Source organism: Mesocricetus auratus, unplaced genomic scaffold, assembly GCF_017639785.1.
Source record: "Mesocricetus auratus isolate SY011 unplaced genomic scaffold, BCM_Maur_2.0 Super-Scaffold_100676, whole genome shotgun sequence".
In the NCBI taxonomy this organism is placed as follows: domain Eukaryota; kingdom Metazoa; phylum Chordata; class Mammalia; order Rodentia; family Cricetidae; genus Mesocricetus; species Mesocricetus auratus.
This window is the reverse complement of record NW_024429266.1, coordinates 97,117,842-97,141,182: the sequence shown is the minus strand read 5'-3', so window position 1 is coordinate 97,141,182 and position 23,341 is coordinate 97,117,842. Positions and strand designations below refer to the sequence as shown.

The following is a 23,341-nucleotide window of genomic DNA, read 5'->3' as shown; positions in this document are numbered from 1 at the left end:
ATTTATATGGAGATAAAAAACATACTTCAAGACAAATAAAAAGGATATCTATTTATTTACTTGGTACAAAAGAAGATATATAAGATTAACTAGGTAAATTTTTAAAGCAGTAGTTCATTTTTCATTGGCTTCAGTGGTAAGAGAAATAATTGGATTCCTTTTTCCAATATACTATTTATAAGTGTGGGTGGGGTTACAATGAGCAAAATCAATGAAGTTGTAGTGATATCACATTGCATTTTTTTGTCAGATATGGAGCAGTGTGTGAAGTGTCCAGATGATCAGTATGCCAATACAGAACAAACCCACTGTCTCCAAAAAGCTGTAACATTTCTGTCATATGAAAATCCTTTGGGAATTACACTGGCAAGCATGGCCCTGGCCTCCTCTACACTCACAGGACTTATCCTTGTGGTGTTTGTGAAGCACCAAAATACTCCTGTTGTGAAGGCCAACAACAGGACTCTCAGCTACATCCTGCTCATCTCCCTGATCTTCTGCTTTCTCTGCTCATTGCTCTTCATTGGTCAGCCCAACACAACCACCTGCATCCTACAACAGATCACATTTGGAGTTATCTTTACAGTGGCTGTGTCTACTGTCTTGGCCAAAACCATAACTGTGGTCCTGGCATTCAAGATCACTATGCCAGGAAGAAGGATGAGGGGGTTGCTTAAATCAGGGACACCCAAATGCATCATTCCCATCTGTACAATTATACAAATTATCATCTGTGGAATCTGGCTAGGAACATCTCCTCCCTATGTAGACACAGATGCACACTCTGAACATGGTCAGATCATCATTTTGTGCAATAAGGGCTCTGTCACAGCCTTCTACTGTGTCCTGGGATACTTGTGGGCTCTGTCCATGGGGAGTTTCACTGTAGCATTTTTGGCCAGGAACCTGCCAGACACCTTCAATGAAGCCAAATATCTGACCTTCAGCATGCTGGTGTTCTGCAGTGTCTGGGTCACCTTCCTTCCTGTCTACCACAGTGCTAAGGGGAAGGTCATGGTTGCTGTGGAGGTCTTCTCCATCTTGGCCTCTAGTATAGGACTCCTAGGATGCATCTTTATACCCAAGTGCTACATTATTCTCATGAGACCTGATAAGAACTCATTAAAAGTCATGAGAGATAGAGTTCGGTTGAAGTAAACAGTCTTTAGGAGAACTCATGTTACATTTTATGATTTTGAGTAGTGTCAATAGAATTTCTAAGATTAAACTGCAACAATACATTAAAGATTCCTCAAGTCTGTAAGTCAGACTGTGTTTGTGGAACATTGGAATGTTGTATCTTCAAGACAAAATTATCTTTAGATGTCTTAGTCTTCTAATCAGTCAGTTATAACTTATCCCTTTATGTGGCTTCCATATTAATATTTTGCAAAGTACAAAATCTTCTTATATCCCACCAAACTGTAAATGGAGTTCTTATTTGGTATAATTAATAAAAACCTGGAGTCAGATATAGAATAAAATGCTAAGATACCATAGAGAAGAAGAAAAAGCCTCAGCCACACCTTACCTCCTAGCATCTAAGCAAACAAGAGAGCATAAGTTTTTGTTTCTGCCCACTTATATTCTCTCTATGTTCAGCCATCTCCTTCCTGTCTGTCTGAACAGACCTCTACACCTCTATGGTTAGCTAGTAGCAAGCTCAATTTTCTGACCTTCAGACAGGCTTTATATGTATAACCAAGGTATCACCACATAGTCCCATTTTTATCTAAAATTTAAAAAAAGATTGTAACTAATATAAACAAGCTATATATAGTAAATACAATAGCTGTGTACAATATATAGGGTGATAGATGCATTAGCAATGTCTAATCCATTAGCATTTGACAAATTCAGAGAAAATACTCCATTATCTCTTCTGTTTCGATGAGTCCAAATCTTGTAACTAATTTATTTTCTCTTCTAATTTGCATTATCAAATTATCTTTTAATGTCTTTCCAACCTATAACACTTGACACTCCCTTAGTGAGCTTCTTTACTGAGTCTGGTAAACAAGTAAAAGTATACCTAAACTATCTAGACTTCAACACCCTCAGAGACCCGAAAGGTAAATAATATCAATGGGGTAAGCAGGAAGTGCAAGAAAAGACTTCCAAAACATGTGAGGAATGACAGAAATACATGGCTCCCTGGACTGTCACCCAAGGTTGCTCTGCAATGCTGGGGCATCCATCTTAAGTCTATAAGCTAGCTTTTGTGAGAAGCAGGATATTCTGAAAGACTTCCCACCTTGTCTTTGTAAGGTTTGAAGTCACACTTTTTGACGTCCTGCTTGGCCAATGTGGACAACTTACTGTCAGCAGTTGAGGTAAGGACACTTTCTTACCCACTGATTTACCTTTGTGACAATTAAAGTAAATTCTATAAACATGTGTGCAATAATTCACAGTGAAACACTTGAAAAATAGATTCAATAACAAATAAAAGAACAATAACCAACATGGAAACTTGAATTCATTGTTTGGATATTAGGGAGCTTCAACATACATAAGTTGATATTTGTAATCCCCCACATGAACATATTAAAGAACGTAAACTATTATCTAATTAGGCAGTGGAAGTATCTCATAAGAAAAAGCCAAAATTTCTTCATGACAGAATTTCTGGATGACTTAGGCATACAAAAGACATAAGCAATGCAAACACTGCAAGGGTTGAAAACTGAAATAGAGACATTAAAAAAAACACAATCTGAAGAAAGGCAGAAAATAGAAAAGCTGGACAAACAGTCAGGCACTACCAATACAAGCATTACCAACAGAATAGAAGAGATGGAAGAGAGAATCTCAAGTGTTGAAGATACACTAGGAGAAATGGATTTATCAACCAAAGAAAACCTTAAATCAAACAAATCCTTAACACAAAACATCCAGGAAATATGGGACACCATGAAAAGACCAAACCTAAGAATAATAGGTATAGAAGAAGGAGAAGAAATCCACCTAAAAGGGGCAGAAGACATATTCAACAAAATCATAGAAGAAAACATTCCCAATCTTAAGAAAGACATGCCAATGAAGGTACAAGAAGCCTACAGAACACCAAATAGAGTGGACCACAAAAAAATCCCCTCACCACATAATAATCAAGACCCCAAACATACAGAATAAAGAAAGAATATTAAGAGCAGCTAAGGAAAAAGGTCAAGTAACATATAAAGGCAGACCTATCAGAATTACACCTGATTTCTCCATGGAAACTCTGAAAGCCAGAGGTCCTGGATAGATATTCTACCTACACTAAGAGACCATGGATGCCAGCCCAGACTACTATACCCGGCAAAGCTCTCAATCACTATAGACGGAGAAAACAAGATATTCCATGACAAAACTAGATTCAAGCAACATGTGTCCACTAACCCAGCCCTACAGAAAATTTTGGAAGGAAAACTCCAACCCAAGGAACCTAACTACAACCAGAAAAACATAAGCATTAGAGAATCCCTCTCAACCAACAGCCAAAAGAACAAAGGGGTGAAATTCCACACATAATTCTACCAACAACAACCATCACAAATCGAAGAAGGATGAGCAATCAATGGTCATTAATATCCCTCAATATTAACGGCCTTAACTCACCCATAAAAAGACACAGACTAGCAGAATGGATTCGAAGACAGAACCCTTCCTTCTGCTGCATACAAGAAACACACCTCACCCTCAAAGACAGACATTACCTGAGAGTTAAAGGTTGAGAAAAATTTTTTCAATCAAATGGACCCAAGAAACAAGCAGGGGTAGCAATCCTAATATCTAACAAGCTAGACTTTAAAATAAAATCAATCAAAAGAGATGAAAGAGTTCATTACATACTCATCACAGGTGAAACCCACCAAGATGAAGTGTCTATCCTGAACATCTATGCCCCCAATACAAAGGCATCCATATTTGTTAAAGAAACATTATTAGAACTTAAATCTCATCTAAAGCCCCACACAGTTATAGTGGGAGATTTCAACACACCACTCTCACCACTAGACAGGAATACCAGACAGAAACTCAACAAAGAAGCAAAGGGTCTAATAGAAGTAATGACACAACTGGGATTAACAGATATCTATAAAACATTTCATCCACATAAAAAAGAATATACCTTCTTCTCATCACCACATGGACCTTCTCAAAAATCGACCACATACTTGGCAACATATCAAACCTCAGCAGCTACAAAAAATTTGGAATAACTCCATGCATCTTATCAGACCACCATGCCTTAAAATTAGAATTCAACAACAACACAAATTGCAGAAAACCTACAAACTCATGGAAATTGAATAATGCTCAACTGCACCATCCCTGGGTCAAAGAGGAAATAAAAAAAGAAATTAAAGACTTCCTCGAATTCAATGAGAATGAAGACACAGCATACCCAAACCTATGGGACACTTTGAAAGCAGTGCTACGGGGGAAGTTCATAGCATTAAGTGCTCACATGAAGAAACAAGAGAACAGTTATACCAGAGAATTAACATCACAGCTAAAAGCTCTAGAACACAAAGAAGCAAACTCCCCCAGGAGGAGTAGACGCTAGGAAATAATCAAATTGAGGGGTGAAATCAATAAAGTAGAAACCAGGAAAACAATACAAAGAATCAATGCAATGAAGAGTTGGTTCTTTGAGAAAATCAACAAGATAGACAAACCTTTGTCCAAACTTACCAAACAGCAGAGAGTGAACACGCAAATTAACAAAATCAGAAATGAAAAGGGGGGCATAACAACAGACTCTGAGGAAATCCAGAGAATCATTAGGTCATACTTTGAAAACCTGTACTCCACAAAATTCGAAAATTTAAAGGAAATGGATGACTTCCTGGACAGCTATCATTTGCCAAAACTAAATCAAGAACAGATAAGCAATTTAAATAGACCTATAACCCCTATGGAAATAGAAGCTGTCATCAAAAGTCTCCCAACCAAAAAAAGTCCAGGTCCAGATGGCCTCAGTGTAGAATTCTACCAGAAATTCAAAGAACAGCTTATACCAATTCTTCTCAAAGTGTTCCACACAATAGAAGCAGAAGGGTCTTTGCCAAACTCTTTCTATGAGGCTTCAATAACCTTGATCTCCAAGCCACACAAAGATACAACTAAGAAAGAGAACTTCAGACCAATATCCCTCATGAATATTGATGCAAAAATACTCAATAAAATACTGGCATATCGGATCCAAGAACACATCAAAACAATCATTCACCACGATCAAGTAGGTTTCATCCCAGGGATGCAGGGATGGTTCAACATACGAAAATCCATCAACGTAATCCACCATATAAACAAGCTGAAAAGCAAAAATCACATGATCATCTCACTAGATGCTGAAAAGCCTTTGACAAAATCCAACACCCCTTCATGATAAAGGTGTTGGAGAGATCTGGGATAACAGGGACATACTTAAACATAATAAAAGCTATATACAGTAAACCAACAGCCAACATCAAACTAAATGGACAAAAACTCAACGCAATTCCTCTAAAATCAGGAACAAAACAAGGCTGTCCACTCTCTCCATACCTTTTCAACATGGTACTTGAAGTTCTAGCTATTGCCATACGACAACAAAGGGGGATCAAGGGGATACAAATTGGGAAGGAAGAGGTCAAACTTTCACTGTTTGCAGACGATATGATAGTTTACATCAATGACCCAAAGAACTCTACCAGGGAACTCTTACAGCTGATTAACACCTTCAGCAAAGTGGCAGGCTACAAGATCAACTCAAGAAAATCAGTAGCCCTACTATATACAGATGATAAAAGGGCTGAAAGAGAAATCAGAGAAACAACACCCTTTACAATTGCCACAAACAACATAAAATACCTTGGGTAACGCTAACCAAACAAGTGAAAGACCTGTATCGTAAGAACTTTGAATCTTTAAAGAAAGAAATTAAAGAAGCCCTCAGAAAATGGAAAGATCTCCCATGCTCTTGGATAGGTAGGATCAATGTAGTAAAAATGGCAATCCTGCCAAAAGCAATCTACAGATTCAATGCAATCCCCATTAAAATCCCAGCACAATTCTTCACAGACCTTGAAAGAACAATAATCAATTTTGTATGGAAGAACAAAAGACCCAGGATAGCCAAAACAACCCTGTTCAACAAGGTAACGTCCGGAGGCATCACCATCCCTGACCTCAAGCTCTATTATAGAGCTATAGTCCTGAAAACAGCTTGGTATTGGCACAAAAATAGACAGGCAGACCAATGGAATCGAATTGAAAATCCGGGTATTAACCCACACACGTACAAACATCTGATCTTTGACAAAGAAGCTAAAAATATACAATGGAATAAAGAAAGCATCTTCAACAAATGGTGCTGGCATAATTGGAGACTGGCATGTAGAAGAATGCGGATCGATCCATGTTTATCACCATGCACAAAACTTAAGTCCAAATGGATCAAAGACCTCAACATAAATCCAGCCACACTGAACCTCTTAGAAGAGAAAGTGGGTGGTACCCTTGAACGAATTGGTACAGGAGACAGCTTCCTGAACATAACACCAATAGCACAGACAGTGAGATCAACAATTAACAAATGGGACCTACTGAAACTGAGAAGCTTCTGTAAGGCAAAGGACACAGTCAGCAAGACAAAAAGGCAGCCCACAGAATGGGAAAAAATATTCACTAATCCCACATCTGACAGAGGGTTGATCTCCAAAATTTACAAAGAACTCAAGAAGCAAGTCTCAAAAACAGCAAAGGACCCAATTAAAAAGTGGGCTGCAGAACTAAATAGAGAGTTTTCAATAGAGGAGTCTAAAATGGCTGAGAGGCACTTGAGAAAGTGCTCAACATCCTTAGCCATCCGGGAAATGCAAATCAAAACAACTCTGAGATACCATCTCACTCCTGTCAGAATGGCTAAAATCAAAAACACCAATGACAATTTATGCTGGAGAGGATGTGGTGAAAGGGGAACACTCCTCCATTGCTGGTGGGAGTGCCAACTGGTTCAGCCACTTTGGAAATCAGTATGGAGATTCCTCAGAAAAATGGGAATAAACCTACCACAAGACCCAGCAACTCCACTCTTAGGCATATATCCAAAAGATGCCCATTCATGCAACAAAGATGTCTGTTCCACTATGTTCATAGCAGCTTTATTTGTAATAGCCAGGACTTGGAAGCAACCTAGATGTCCCTCAACCGAAGAGTGGATAGAGAAAATGTGGTACATCTACACAATGGAGTACTATTCAGCAGAAAAAAATAATGGAATCATGAGATTCGCAGGCAAATGGATGACACTAGAAGAAACCATCCTGAGTGAGGTAACCCAGTCACAAAAAGAGAAACATGGCATGTACTCTCTCATATATGGATTTTAGACATAGATCTGGGGAGTGCCAGCCTACAATCCTATGGCCAGAGAGTCTGGGAAACAGAAACTTCATTTAGTGGCTGGTTAAGTACTGAGCTGAACTCAAGAAAGCCAGTAACAGAGAGGGAGGACTGATGATCAAAGGGATTAAGACTGGGCTGGTTTAACCCCCAGAAACAGCTGACCAGACAAAGGTTAACTCTTGAATCCCAGGCATCAGCCTGGGAATCCAGCATGGGACTGATCAATACCCCTGAATTTGGGTGTCAGTGAGGAGGCCTAGGGAACCTATTGAGCCTTGGGCAGCAGATCAGTACCCATCCCAAGTATACACAAGGACTTTGGACTCCCATAGAACAATGTGAGGTGCACTCTCACCTGAACTCTTGGGGAAGGGCCCTGCCCTATATGAAATGACAGACTATGGACACCCCCATGGAGGGCCTCACCCTCCCTGGGGGAATGAGGGGATAATGGGGGGGTTGGGGGAAGGGCATGGGAGGAGGGGAGGGACCTGGAACTGACTTGTGAAGCAACCTCGTTTCTTATCTAAATTTAAACTGGAAAATAAAAAAAATAAAAAATAAAAAAAAGAAACACACAATATATGTCCACTACCTCGGGAATAAGAATAGGCTATCCACTCTCTGTATTTTTTATTCCATAGTGTTTAAAGTCATAGCTAGTGAAATATGAGAATGAAGTAAATAATGAGGGTATTGAAAATATGAATTTAAAGGATCTTTATTTACAGATGACAGAATTCTATGTCTAAAATCCCCTAAAAATCCATCAGAAATCTCCTGCAATTAATATATACATTCAGTTAGATAAGAGAACACTGCCTCAGAATAGGTCTTATTTTCCAACATCCAATATTCAAAGAAAGAAATGTAGAGAATATGATATCACAGTTTAATTAAATAACCTTAGGATGAATTATCATGCAGAAGGTAAATATTAGTGCACTAAAGACTCTGAAGAAAGGAACTGAAAAACATACAAATAAATGTGAATTGATAAACTACACATAAGATAGTTTGATCATCTTCACTTTCAAAGGTTATTTACAGTAGCATGGCACCTTGATCTTGGCTACATGGACGAAAATTTATGTCGCTACATTGGTAACATTCATTTGTAGTAAATCCTTACAAATTCGTATTTTGTAAATTTACATTATTATTTAATTTGATTAAAGAAATTTTGTAAGACATATTCCAATAAAAAATAAGATGGAAACCTGGACTCATAATCAGTGTAAAGATTCAGCAAAATTCTAACTATGAGTGATTTGTCACTTGATTCCTGAGAACTCAAAACACTTGTATTTTGGGGCTGTCACATTAACTGATAAAGACAGAAAAGAAAATGCTTGATATGGTATTTCCACACAAAAATGGCATTAAGAAGCCTATAAAATTCTCCTATCAAGCAAAAGACAGTAAAATAAGTCTTCAGGTTTCCCATTGAGTAAATCTCTCAAGCATACATTGACAATCAAATATATTCAGACACAGCAAAAAATACACTGTTGTTCAAAACATACCAAATATAAGATGCTAGAATTGAAGTCTTATGTCCTCATCTCTACATGTTCAGAACAAAGAATGACCATGTAGAGGTTGTTCTCAGGAACAAATGAAATGATAACAAGCCTTTCAATATAGAAATGTGCTAAAAAAACGTACAGGATTATAAAGATTATGTTTTTCACCACTGACCATTTGTTATAAAAGAACCAAATTGTATGCTCTTTTCTAGTGAAGACTAATCCTCTTGCTCTCAGGATTTCTCATTTACCTCAGTTTCTTTGTATAATGATGAGTCATATTGTGCTTTTTCCCTGTCCATTTTAGCATGTCTATTGTTGACTTGTCATAAAAACATACATAAAAGAAACATTGTAGTATAAGAACAGCTTGTGTTTGTACATATAAAAATAATAAATTTGTGTTGTTGTTGAATTCTAACTTTAAAGTATGGTGGTCTGATAAAATACATGGAGTTATTCCAATTTTTTTGTACCTGTTGAGGTTTGCTATGTTGCCAAGTATGTGGTCGATTTTGAGGTAGTTCCATGTGGTGGTGAGAAGAAGGTATATTCTTTTGTGTTTGGATGGAGTGTTCTATAGATGTCTGTTAAACCCAATTGGGTCATAACTTCTATTAGATCCTTAGTATCCTTGTTAAGTTTCTGTCTTGTGGTCCTGTCTAGTGGTAAGAGTGGGGTATTGAAGAAAATCAGTAGCGCTACTATATACAGATGATAAAAGGCCTGAGAAAGAAACCAGAGAAACATCACCCTTTACGATTGCCACAAACTACATAAAATACGTTGGGGTAATACTAACCAAACAAGTGAAAGACCTGTATCACAAGAACTTTGAGTCTTTAAAGAAAGAAATTAAAGAATACATCAGAAAAATGGAAAGATCTCCCATGCTCTTGGATAGGTAGGATCAATGTAGTAAAATTGGCAATCCTGCCAAAAGCAATCTACAGAGTCAATGAAATCCCCATCAAAATCCCAACACAATTCTTCACAGACCTTGAAAGAACAAATCTCAAGTTTATATGGAAAAACAAAAAAACAAGAAAACCCTGCTCAACAAAGCATCACCATCCCTGACTTCCAGCACTATTATAGAGCTATAGTCCTGAAAACATCTTGGTATTGGCACAAAAATAGACAGGTAGATCAATGGAATCGAATTGAACACTCTGAGATTAATCCACAAACCTATGAACCCCTGATTTTTGACAAAGAAGCTAAAATTATACAATGGAAAAAAGATAGCATCTTCAACAAATGGTGCTGGCGTAACTGGATATTGGCATGTAGAAGACTGCAGATAGATACATGCCTATCGCCATGCACAAAACTTAAATCCAAATGAATCAAAGACCTCAACATAAATCCAACCACACTGAACCTACTGGAAGAGAAAGTTGGAGGTTCCCTTGGATGAATTGGTACAGGAGACTGCTTACTGAACATGACACCAGTAGCACAGACACTGAGAGGGACAATTAATAAATGGACATCCTGAAACTGAGAAGTTTCTGTAAGGCAAACGACACAGTCAACAAGACAAAAAGGCAACCCACAGATTGGGAAAAGATGTTTACTAACCCCACATCTGACAGAGGGCTGATCTCCAAAATTTACAAAGAACTTAAAGAGCATGTCTCCAAAACACCAAAGGATCCAATTAAAAAGTGGGGGACTGAGCTCAGGCAAAGGGAATCTGCACCCGTGAGGTATTTGCATATACTAATGGGCATTATGGCGAATGCCAAGTGCCTCCACTGAATGCTGCAGATACGAGATGACAGTCACTATCCTGGACACTATGGGGCACTGTTTTCTAAGTTTGTAGAGGAGCCCTTCCAGATTATGGCCTTTTTCTGCCCATCTAACTTGGAATACTCAGGCACAATCCAATTGTATCATGTCAAATGGCCTTGTGCCATAATTTTATGACACAAGGTTTACAACTAAACTTCCCCATTTGGGTTTGTATCTGTGGTTTTTCTATTCTTAGACATATTTTTCCCAGAATGTTTTTTTCTCTTGAACAGAAAACCCCAGATGTAAAGCCTGAGGGTAGAAAATGTTGAAGATTTCTCCAAGGGATTGTAGGGAGCAAATGCGGAATAAATAGGTAGTGTTGCCTGCAACACTTATAAACTCCAGACAGGTTCACACATTCACCTGTTGAAAGGGTGCACTTGAAATTACTGCAGGTTTCATTTATACTTAAAGAAACACTAACAATGTCCACATTGATTTACTTCTTCTTGACTCTGAAGCTTCCTGTGCTGCTGTGCAAGTTGGTTTTCCCTGGATGTCCTGTCTCTTGGACAGACTATGTATGCCGGGATGGAGACTTGATGATCAGTGCATTCTTACCCCTTTATACCCATCAAACCTCCCAGCACAGTAAAGGACCAGAGGACACAATAATTCATCCACAGTAAGTATATCCTGCCTGCTCTTCCTAGCCCTATTCTCCAGGATGTACGCTTAATGCATTTCACCTGTTTCTTCTAATCAGTGCTCTCTTTCCAATGCGGCAAGAGTTTTTCGTTTTCATCTTTTTGTCTATTGCCTTTTATATTTTATGGGTGAATTCTGAGCACAAAACTACTCTCCAGACATTTCCAACACATCTCTCCCTCTTTCAGCTGCCATGCAGAGCAGTAAATGATGTAACTTAGAAATATAACTTGAGGCCTGGGTACAAAATTTGGTACTGAAAGTAATGAACTATTCCTTCTGCAAAATATGGATCAGTCATGCTTCTGTGCATTTCCTAATGTCTGTAAAGACTGGGTGTTACCGTGTGCATGATAAATTCCTGAGGAGACAACCTATTGCATTTAGTTATTTCCAGGTCTATTCATGTCAGTACTTCCTGTCAGGTGTCCTCCTGAAGGTTGCTTACAAATTCCAGGTCAGGAACTATAATCAGACAGCTGTGATGTTAACAGTCCCTCCAGGTGTTGAGCAATGCAGGTGCACAGACATTGCTTTGCCAATTAACAATGTCACCAATTCAATCAATGAACGGACTAATAAATGGCCCAAACAGATTTGCACCTAGCTTTCTGCTCCTGTGAGCAGAGAAGGTGTCGAATGGAGAGAAGCTAATGCCCCTGTCAGTTCCTGATGTGACAGGTGTTGTCTGTGGATGCTGTGCACACTCGGCAAGACAAGAGGCAACTGTTCCCGCTTAGAATCTGTCTCGTCTTTCCACAAACCTAAGTGTCGGCTGATATTAATGCATCCCTGTCCACTTTCTCCTTGTTGATTCCTTCTCACTTTCTGTAGCTGTGCCAGTCAGATATGCTTGCTGTTGTCACTGTTTTACCATCTTCACTAATTCCCATGACTCTCTGCGTATTACCAATCCTCAGATGAGGCTCACCTGAAGTTTTTGAGTGATTTTTGGGATATCATGACCTGAATCCCCTTTATATCTAAATATAGCACTTACTAGTGGCATGTGTTGAATTTGGTCAGCTTTTTTGTGTGGAAGGCAAACATCAAGCCTTCTTAATCTGAAGCTGATATATAATTAACCCAGGCATAATCAGTACTTTGTCTAATTTTGTTCATGGACCAATCATAATTTTATATTTTCAGAGAGTGTCAAATGTTAGACTGTGTGAATAAATGTGATAATACCAAAGGACATAAATTCATCAGCTTAAGGAGTAGTTTTTTTGGGCAAAACCTACAATGTCAAATTGAATCAGTAATGGATTTTCTCACCCTGAGACATGTCCTTACTGAGAACGTTACTAAATGGGCATTGTGCCTTCATGTTGTGCATATAAAATTTTTTGTAATTTGAATGAGATCATGCCTTAATGCAGAATATGCCTTCAATATTTTATGGATGATTTAAATTTTTACAAATGTATATACTTATTAAGAATATATTCTTGATTTCAATGGATTTAAAATGACTCTGTGTTTCTTGTTTGTTTTGAATACATTTGAGTGTGATGTGTTGAAGTATGCAATAGCATACGTAGTTAAGTCATTACTGGTGTGGTAAGCGGTGGTTGTAGATTCACCTCTAAGATCTATCCGTTTTCAGTTGGCTCAGTTTCCATGCCAGTCCTGTTCACCTTCTTGCTAAGCACACATTAAGTTCAATTAGATATCTATCTGCAATTTATTCAACCAACCCAGTCTACCACTGAGCAAAATATGTGTTTTCAATCCACTAATTCTTCATAAACTACATAGAAATTTGAATATACATTGAGCTTTGTATAAAATCATTTATTTTTAGTCTTAAGTGAATTACATTTTATCACTTTACTGGTCCTTTATTATGAGTGTGTCCAATGTGTGTGTCTGTCTGTATGTGTCTGTCTGTATGTGTCTGTGATTATCAGTATGGACACATGCATGCCCAACTCATGAGGAAAACATTGTATGTTTCCTTGAGGTCATTCTTCTTCCAGACATCATTTCTTGCTTACTGCCGTGTAGGCCAGGCTTGCTGGTCAATGAGGTTCTTCTGTATCCACCTCATATGTATCGGTAGAAAAGCTGCATCACACAAGCCAGCCACAATATCCAAGATTTTCTTGTTTTCCATTCAGTTCTACTTCAAAATTTCTTGACTTAAATCAAAGGGAAAACTATAAATTGACCTCTGGAACAACATTGAAGTTGGCATTGTCAAACCTAATAATAAAACTGGTTTCCCACAATAAATTTCTCCATTATTTTCATCTTAACAATGTGTGTTTTAATGTTCTTTACAAAGAGTTTGATTTATTATTTGTCTTTAAAAGCACTTCCTATTTTCCTCCCAATTACCAATATTCTTTCAAAAATCTTTGTGTGTGTGTGTGAGAGAGAGAGAGAGAGAGAGAGAGAGAGAGAGAGAGAGAGAGAGAGAGAGAGAGAGAAAGTATGAATGTGAGGGTTGTTTCTGAATGCAGTTAGGAATGTGTGTATGTGTTCTCTTGCAAACATGTATATGGGTTTGCTCCTTATCGTGTGTGAATAGGAGTGTTTTTATGAATATTAGTGTGTGCACATACATGTGTGTTTCTCTGTGTGTTTTAGAATGGGTATGTTGCTTCTTGTTCATGTATATGAATGTATGGGTCAAGTGGGTGTGTGTAGATGTGATGCGTGTTGTTAAAAGCCTGTATCTATGTAGTTCTGAAGAGAATATTGGGTGTTGTTCTTCATTTCCCACCATTTTTTATGCAGAACCACCATGTAACTCATTGCTGTGCACACCAGAATGACAGACTAGGGACTTCTGGGATTCTACTGTTTCTCTGTCCCATCTTTACACAAAGACTTTGGGATAGAAAACATTTGCTACCATGGCCTGGCAATACAAACTCAGGTCCTCGTGTGTGTGTGTGTGTGTGTGTGTGTGTGTGTGTGTGTGTGTGTGTGTGTGTCTGTCTGTCTGTCTGTCTGTCTGTCTGTTTGTCCATCATGTCCCCTGTCAGTAACATCCGCAGCTACCATCCACAGTTTGGCAGCTTGGCTTGGTCCAGATTTACTTTGTCTTCAGTTGTTTTCTAACCCAGATTGTATAGTTCCAGGATCATATTACCACAGTCATTCACATTCAAGACTTTGGTGCTGAGGACTTTCCCTCATTTAAGACAATTCTTCCTTTGCCACATTCCTCCTCCTATTTATCTTTAGAAATATTTCACCTACATTTGAACACTCATAATTTCCATATTGTAACGTAATGTGTCTGGATATTTACTAGTTATACATGGCATGACTTTTGAAATTCATTTTTGAGCTTCAAGAAGATTATTCTTTGTACTTAATGAATTGGGTTTCAAACACCGATTGTTCTCCCTGATCTAATCAATCAAAGCCTCCGTGACTGAGCAAAAAAGATGTCTCTGCTGGTAACATTCTGAAATCTCTGTCATGTAGAAGTTGACACACTTATTTTTACTCAATCATAATACTCTGAATTTAAGGTTTTGCTGTGTTCTGTGTATGGACCCCCTTCCCAAAGCCCACCTTTACAATGCTGACCACTCAGCTTTGGTTCTAGAAGTTGTTGGAAATAAATACTAGTGAGCCATTGCAGTACATCTAGGTCTCATGCAGAAAAAGGAACTTAACTTTTTCTTTCTTTTTTTCTTTTTTTTTAAATTTTAAGTAGCTTGTTTTACATGTTAATCCCAGTTCCCTCTCCCTCCCATCCTCCTGCACCTCCACACCATCCCCCCCATCCTCCCACCCTATTACCAATTCCTTCCACATAGGGGATATCTAGAGTCTGTCATTTCATTCAGGGTAGGGTCCAGGCACTTCCCTAAGAGTCCAGGCAGAGAGAGCAACCCTCTTTGTGTTATGGACACACGATGTTTATTAGTATTCAAGGGATAAACACTGATCCACTGCTCAGGACCTCATAGGTAGCCCAGGTCTCCTCATTGACTCTCACATTCAGGGGGTCTGGATCGGACCCATGCTGGCCTCCCAGCTGTCAGTCTGGGGTCCAAGAGCTCTCCCCTGTTCAGATCAGCTGTCTCTGCTGGCTTTGCCAGCCCATTCTTTGCCAATTTGCTCATCACTCCTCTCTCTCTGTCGCTGGGTTCCTTGGGTTCTGTTCAGTATTTAACTGTGGGTATTTGCCTCTGTTTAATCAGTCACTGGATGAAGGCTCCAGGATGGTTATAGACATCAAGTTCACTATCAGGAATAGGCATTCGAGGTGGTCTCTCCACTATTGCTTAGCTTGCCAATTGGTGTCATCCGTTTAGATCACCAGAGGTCACAATGGTGCCTTATCTGTCTTCTAACCTATGATTCTCTCTTCCCCCTATCCTACCCCCACCCAGTTGACCTTCCTGTTTCTCCACGTCCTACTCTCTCTTCCACTTCTCCCCCTCTCTATTTCCCAGGTCCCCTTCCCCCCTCACCCCTCGCCGTGTTCCCCATCTGTTCAGAGGATCTTGCCTCATTTCTCTTCTCTTGGGTACCATGTATATCTTTTAGGTTCTTTCCTGTTTCCCAGACTCTCTGTCAGTGGAAGTGGAGACTGGCACTCTCCTGATCTATGTTTAAAATCCATATATGAGTGAGTACATACCATGTTTGTCTTTTTGTGACTGTGTTACCTCACTCAGGATGGGTTCTTCCAGTGCTATCCATTTATCTGCGAATTTCAAGATTCCAATGTTTTTTTCTGCTAATACTCCATTGTGTAAATGTACCACATTTTCTCTATCCACTGTTCAGTTGAGGGTCATCTAGGTAGCTTCCAGGCTCTGGCTATTACAAATAATGCTGCTATGAACATAGTGGAGCAGATGCCCTTGTTGTATGAATTTGCCTCATTTGGATATATGCCTAAGAGTGGAATTGCTGGGTCTTGTGGTAGGTTGATTCCCATTTTCCTGAGGAATCTCCATACTGTTTTCCAAAGTGGCTGTAGGAGTTGGCACTCCCACCAGCAGTGGAGGAGTGTTCCCCTCTCTCCACATCCTCTCCAGCATAAATTGTCTTCGGTGTTTTTGATTTTAGCCATTCTAACAGGAGTAAGATGGTATCTCAGAGTTGTTTTGATTTGCATTTCCCTGATGGCTAAGGATGTTGAGCACTTTCTTAAGAGTCTCTTGGCCATCTTAGCCTCCTCTATTGAGAATTCTCTGTTTAGTTCTGTACCCCATCTTTTGATTGGATCCTTTGGTGTTTTGGAGACTTGCTTCTTGAGTTCTTTGTAAATTTTGGAGATTAGGCCTCTGTCAGATGTGGGGTCAGTGAATATCTTTTCCCATTCTGTGGACTGTGTCCTTTGCCTTACAGAAGCTTCTCAGTTTCATGAGGTCCCATTTGTTAATTGTCGATCTCAGTGTCTGTACCACTGGTGTTATGTTCAGGAAGTGGTCTCCTGTACCAACTCGTTGAAGAGTATCTCCCACTTTCTCTTCTAAAAGTTTCAGTGTGGCTGGATTTATGTTGAGATCTTTGATCCATTTGGACTTAAGTTTTGTACAAGGCGATAAACATGGATCTATCTGCAGTCTTCTGCATACCAGTACCCAGTTATGCCAGCACCATTTGTTGAAGATGTTTTCTTTTTTCCATTGTATAGTTTTAGGTTCTTTGTCAAAAATCAAGTGTTCATAGTTGTGTGAGTTAAAATCAGGGTTTTCAATTTGATTCCATTGGTCTACCTCCCTATTTTTGTGCCAATACCAAGCTGTTTTCAGGACTATAGCTCTATAATAGAGCTTGAAGTCAGGTATGGTGATGCCTCCTGAAGTTCCTTTATTGTATAGGGTTGTTTTGGCTATCCTGGGCCTTTTGTTTTTCCATATAAAGTTGATTAATATTCTTTCCAGGTCTGTGAAGAATTGTGCCGGAATTTTGATAGGGATTTCATTGAATCTGTAGACTGCTTTTGGCAAGATTGCCATTTTTATTATGTTGTTCCTACCAATCCAAGAGCATGGGAGATCTTTCCATTTTCTGGTATCCTATTTGATTTCTTTCTTTAAAGACTCAAAGTTCTTGATATACAGGTCTTTCAATTCCTTGGTTAACATTATCCCCAGATATTTGATGCTGTTTATGGCTATTGTAAAGGTGAGGTTTCTGTGATTTCTTTCTCAGTCACTTCATCGTCTGTATATAATAGGGCCACTGATTTTTTTGAGTTTACCTTGTATCCTGCCACATTGCTGAAGGTGTTTATCAGCTCTATGAGTTCCCTTGCAGAGTTTTTTGTGTCACTTATGTAAACTATCATATCATCTGCAAATAGTGAAAACTTGACTTCTTGTCCTATTTGTATCCCCTTGATCTCCTTGTGTTGTCTTATTGCTGTAGCTAGAACTTCAAGTACAATATTGAAGAGATATGGAGAGAGTGGACAGCCTTGTCTTGTTCCTGATTTTAGAGGAATTGCTTTGAGTTTCTCTCCATTTAGTTTGATGTTAGCTGTTGGTTTACTGTATATTGCTTTTATTATATTCTGTTATCCCTGATCTCTCTAGGACCTTTATCATGAAGGGGTGCTGGATTTTGTCAAAGGCTTTTTCAGCATCTAGTGAGATGATCATGTGGTTTTTCTTTCGCAGGTTGTTTATATGGTGGATTACATTGATAGATATTCTAATGTTGAACCATCCCTGCATTCCTGGGATGAAGCCTACTTGATCATGGTGGATGATTTTTCTGATGTGTTCTTGAATCCGTTTTGTTAGTATTTTATTGAGTATTTTTGCATCGATGTTCATGAGGGAAATTGGTCTATCGTTCTCTTTCTTAGTTGTGTCTTTTTGTGGGTATCAAGGTAATTGTAGCCTCGTAAAAAGAGTTTGGCAGTGAGCCTCCTGCTTCTATTGTGTGGAATACTTTGAGGAGTATTGGAGTTAACTCTTCCTTGAATTTCTGGTAGAACGCTGTACTGAAGCCATCTGGGCCTGGGCTTTTTTTGTTTGGGAGACTTTTGAGTTGTATTTCTTCACCTTCTTCTATATCTATTATTCTCAGGTTTGACTTCTTCATGGTGTCCCATATTTCCTGGGTATTTTGTGTTAAGGATTTTTTGATTTTGAGATTTTCTTTGGTTGACGACTCTATATCCTCTAATGAGTCTTCAACACCTGAGATTCTCTCTTCTGTCTCTTGTATTCTATTGGTGATACTTGCATCTCTAGTTCCTGATTGTTTACCCAGCTTTTCTATTTCCAGCATCCCCTCATTCTGTGTTTTCTTTATCATTTCTATTTCAGCTTTCAATCCTTCAACTGTTTGAGTTTTTTCCTTCATTTGTTTGGTTGCTTTTGCTTGGTGCTCTTTAGATTCTTTGAGATATTTGTTTATTTCTGGAATTTTCCCCCATTTCATGGATTTTTTGTTTGTTTTTTCTTCTATTTCTTTAAAGGATTTCCTCGTTTCTTCTTTGAGGGTCTCTATCATCTTCATAAAATAATTTTTAAGGTCTGTCTCCTCTGCTTCGTCTATGTAGTGCTTTTCAGCTCTTGCTGGTGTTGGTTCCCTAGATTCTAGTGGAGTCATGTTGGTCTTTCTATTGCTGAGTGAGCTCTTATTCTGTCTTCTTCCCATCTCTTCTTCCAGTGGGTGCTGCATGGGTCTTTCTGTCTCAACTGGTCTCCTTCCTTCCTGAAGCTGAAGCTGGGGATGCTGACACTGAAGCTTAAGCTGAAGCTGGGGTTGCCAGAGTTTGGGGCCTGGAAGGCCTGATGTCTTTCCTGTGTGGTCGGGTCTCCTGGATGCCAGGAGCAGTCTCGGAAGATCGGGGGGGATGGGTGTTGGGCAGTGGATGAGGGCGTGTCCCCTCCAGAGATCCAATCTCACCTGAAGCTGGGCTCGCTGGGGTTTGGGGCCTGGTAGGGCTGATGTCTTTCCTGTGTAGGTGGGTCTTCTGTATGCCAGAAGAGGCCCGGAAAATAGAGCTGATGGGGGTCAGGCGGAGAATGGGGAGAGTCGCCCCCCCCCCCCGGAGACCCAAGCTCACCTAGCTGGGATCGCTGGAGATTGGGACCTGGAAGGCTCTTTCTTTTTTTTCAAATCACAATCATGGAGTAAAAATCATGCTGGTTTTTGAATATTCATGACATCCTACGCTGCAACGTGTTCAATACAAACTGATAGGAAACCATGGAGTAAGTCTGAAAATATGTGGACTGAAGGAATAGCTTTCTCTTTTCAAGCTAATTATGTATTTTATAATAAATATCAAAGTTCATTAATATGGGCACAAACTTGGTGTTTAATACTATATTAGTAAGGTCACTGTTCTACATAGTTCTTTTGTAAACCTGTGCTGTTTGAGGACTTGAGACTATGATCATTTCTCTTAGCATTACTGAGCTCCATCATTTTAAATACATATTATTAAATATTTATTTTACATATGAGTCTATACAAATTCTGTTTTAAACTTCTTCATTTTGATTTCTTTAAAATATTTACAATTTATTTTCCACTACTTTTTCTAAGAGGTATATTAGATCTTGGGGGAAGTAAATGGCTGTGATTTGCTGGAGAAGAGAGATTCAACTTACTTTGGCTGTGATTCTTGGCAGGTTGGACATGATCCAGTGGATGGCCCTATATCCACTCATATGAGGGCAACATTAAATAGACTTAGTTTTTTAAGCAGAATGCCTTGAAACTTTGAGGGGTATGTGGCAGGTGAAATGCCTCACAGATCATTGTACAGTAAATGCTTTTGTGAATTCTCCTCAAATTATTAAAAAAGAATTTTTACCAGGGATATACCTATCTGAGCATTCAAAACTATATTTCACATTTGTCAATTTTTCATAATTTGGGCAGCAAAAATTTCTGAAGTCAACAATAAGACCATCTGGTTTTTTTATTGTAATGTATTTGATCCCCATGTTGCCTCATACAGATATGTAGAGTCAAGTATGTCATCTGTTTTGAACACATCTGCTTGTTAGTTTGATGTCCACTTGGAACATTTGGAAAGAAGGAAAACCATTTTAAGAAAATATCACCTGTGATTACACTGTAAGCAACACTGCTATCGCTTTCTTGATTGGTGATTGATGTGGGATGGCCTAGGATGCTGTTTGCAGAGCTGACCCTGGGTTGGTGGTCTGCATGGAATAAGAAGCAGGCTGAGGAAGACATGAAGAACAATCCAATTATGCTGCTTGTCCTCATGCTCTCTCTTTTATCTCCTCCCTCAACTTTTTTTGAAGAACGGTGTGACCTGTGAATTTTGAGCTGAAAGGTATCTTTCATTTGAAAATTCATTTTCATAATTGTGCTCATTACAACTATAGAAAAGGAACTAAGAGAACATAATTACACTTATACCCACTCGTCTCACCATACCTACAAATCTGATTGCCCCTTCTATTAATCATTCCTATGTCCATTTTATTTTCACACATAGATAACATGATACACAGAATGGATGTAATATGATCCAGTTTTTTGATCATTGTCATATTTTCCCTTGTGAGGACTCTCTGATCATTTCTTTGGCTGTTGGACTAATGAGATTGAGCTTTCATCATGAGCCAGATCAGCAATTTCCATCAACTAACTCTCTAGGGTTTTCTCTACATAACCAATTTGTCTTTGTATAATTAGAACTTTTTCTCTTGTTTTAAAAATTATTTTATTTTGTGTATATAAAATTTTTCTGGCATCTATCTCAGACAGTCCACCACATATATGCAGTGTCACAGAGGAAGAAAATTTTTCTTAGAACTTTTGTAAGCAAAGCTACCGTCAGTGTGCTAAACATAAGATGCATGTCCTATGAAAGAACAGCCAGCCAGTGCTCTTAACTGCTGAGAAATCTCTGCAGCCCAAATATGGTCTTCTTCTTCCATAGTATTACAAATCTTTTATCCTAATTTAAAGTAGTTTTTAGCTTGTAATTTTATGAACCACGGGGTAGAAAGTAATGCACAAAATCATGCTAGAAATGTCCATAAATATTAATTCCACTGATGCCATCATACTTTAAACTAATAGACCTCAAGTTTGCAATGTTTTATCAAAGTCATTGACATATTTGAAAATCAGACTGTCTGATTCTGTAGAGTCTGGGTAATGACATCACAGGGCCCTAACACTTCCTTCTATGGTTTCTCAAATGTGAGACACTTTCCATTCATTTCAACTCCCCTGCAGATTTCTTCAGCAAATGCATGATTATACACTACACTTGAAAATTACAGTTTTTCAAAATCAAAGAAACTTACCTAACTAAAGGATGGTGTAATGGAAGCAACCTTTACCTCATATTTTTGGCACTTATTAATTATACACAGTAACAGGATTCATAATGGTAAATGATAAAATGCATATAGGATAGTGCATTGATCACCTTCAATTCCAAAAGCTATTTACAGTAGCATGGCACCTTGATATTGGCTACACAGAGGAAAATTTATATCCCTCCATTGTTAACATTAATTTGTAATAAATCTTTACTAATTTGTATTTTGTAAATTTATATGAATTTTTATTTGATTAAAGAAAGTTTGCAAGACATATTCCAATAAATAAAATTAAATGAAAACCTTGGCTCATAATCAGTGTAAAGCTTCAGCAAAACTCTATTAGTGATTTGTCAGTTGATTCTTGAGAACTCAAAACACTTGAATTTTGCGGCTCTCATATTAGCAGATATAGACAGAAAAGAAAAAGCTCAATATGGCATTTCCACTTAGAAATGAGACTGAAAATTCTATAAAAATCCTCCTATGAAGCAAGAGACAGAAAGATAAGTTTTCAGGTTTCCCCACATCTGACAGAGGCCTAATCTCCAAAATTTACAAAGAAATCAAGAAGCAAGTCTCCAAAACACCAAAGGATCCAATTAAAAGGTGGGGTACAGAACTAAATAGAGACTTCTCAATAGAGGAGGCTAAAATGGCCAAGAGACACTTAAGAAAGTGCTCAACATCCTTAGCCATCAGGGAAATGCAAATCAAAACAACTCTGAGATACCATCTTATTCCTGTCAGAATGGCTAAAATCAAAAACACCGAAGACAATTTATGCTGGAGAGGATGTGGAGAGAGGGGAACACTCCTCCACTGCTGGTGGGAGTGCCAACTCCTACAGCCACTTTGGAAAACAGTATGGAGATTCCTCAGGAAAATGGGAATCAATCTACCATAAGACACAGCAATCCCACTCTTAGGCATATATCCAAATGAGGCAAATTCATACAACAAGGGCATCTGCTCCACTATGTTCATAGCAGCATTATTTGTAATAGCCAGAACCTGGAAGCAACCTAGATGCCCCTCAACTGAACAGTGGATAGAGAAAATGTGGTACATTTACACAATGGAGTATTACTCAGCAGAAAAAAACAATGGAATCTTGAAATAAGCAGGTAAATGGACAGCACTGGAAGAAACCATCCTGAGTGAGGTATCCCAGTTGCAAAAAGACAAACATAGTATGTACTCACTCATACATGGATTTTAGGTATGGATCAGGATAGTTCCAGTCTGCACTTCCACTGATAGAGAGTCTGGGAAACAGGAAAGAACCTAAAAGATATGCATAGTACCCAAGAGAAGAGGAATGAGGCAAGATCCTCTGACCAGATGGGGAACACGGTGAGGGGGGGAGTGGGAGCTGGGAAGAAGAGAAGGGGAGAAGAGGAAGAGAGAGTACATCATGGGGGAACAGGAAGGTTGAGTGGGGGGGTAGCATAGGGGGAAGAGGGAATCATAGTTTAGAAGACATATCAGGCACCAGTGTGACCTCTAGTGATCTAAAGGGATGACACCAAATGGCAAGCTAAGCAATAGTGGAGAGACCATCTCGAATGCCCATTCCTGATAATGAACTTGATGTCTATAACCATCCGGGAGCCTTCATCCAGTGACTGATGGAAGCAGAGGCAAACACCCACAGTTAAGTACTGAACTGAATCCAAGGAACCCAGTGACAGAGAGAGAGGAGCGATGAGCAAATTGGCA

The 23,341-nt window shown here is 38.8% G+C and overlaps 2 protein-coding genes across 2 annotated transcripts in view; both read left to right on the top strand.

Moving 5' to 3' along the window:
• The window catches only part of LOC101841296 (vomeronasal type-2 receptor 116-like), a 29,602-nt gene extending 28,444 nt beyond the window's left edge, over window positions 1–1,158 (top strand). The window contains exon 6 of the mRNA XM_040738912.1: window positions 251–1,158. Coding sequence (XP_040594846.1) covers window positions 251–1,158 — 908 coding nt within the window. The remainder of the gene's footprint in view (window positions 1–250) is intronic.
• A 9,979-nt stretch (window positions 1,159–11,137) lies between these two features.
• Window positions 11,138–23,341, top strand: part of LOC101822508 (vomeronasal type-2 receptor 116-like) — a 29,233-nt gene continuing 17,029 nt past the window's right edge. Inside the window, exon 1 of the mRNA XM_005081334.2 lies at window positions 11,138–11,337. Coding sequence (XP_005081391.2) covers window positions 11,138–11,337 — 200 coding nt within the window. The remainder of the gene's footprint in view (window positions 11,338–23,341) is intronic.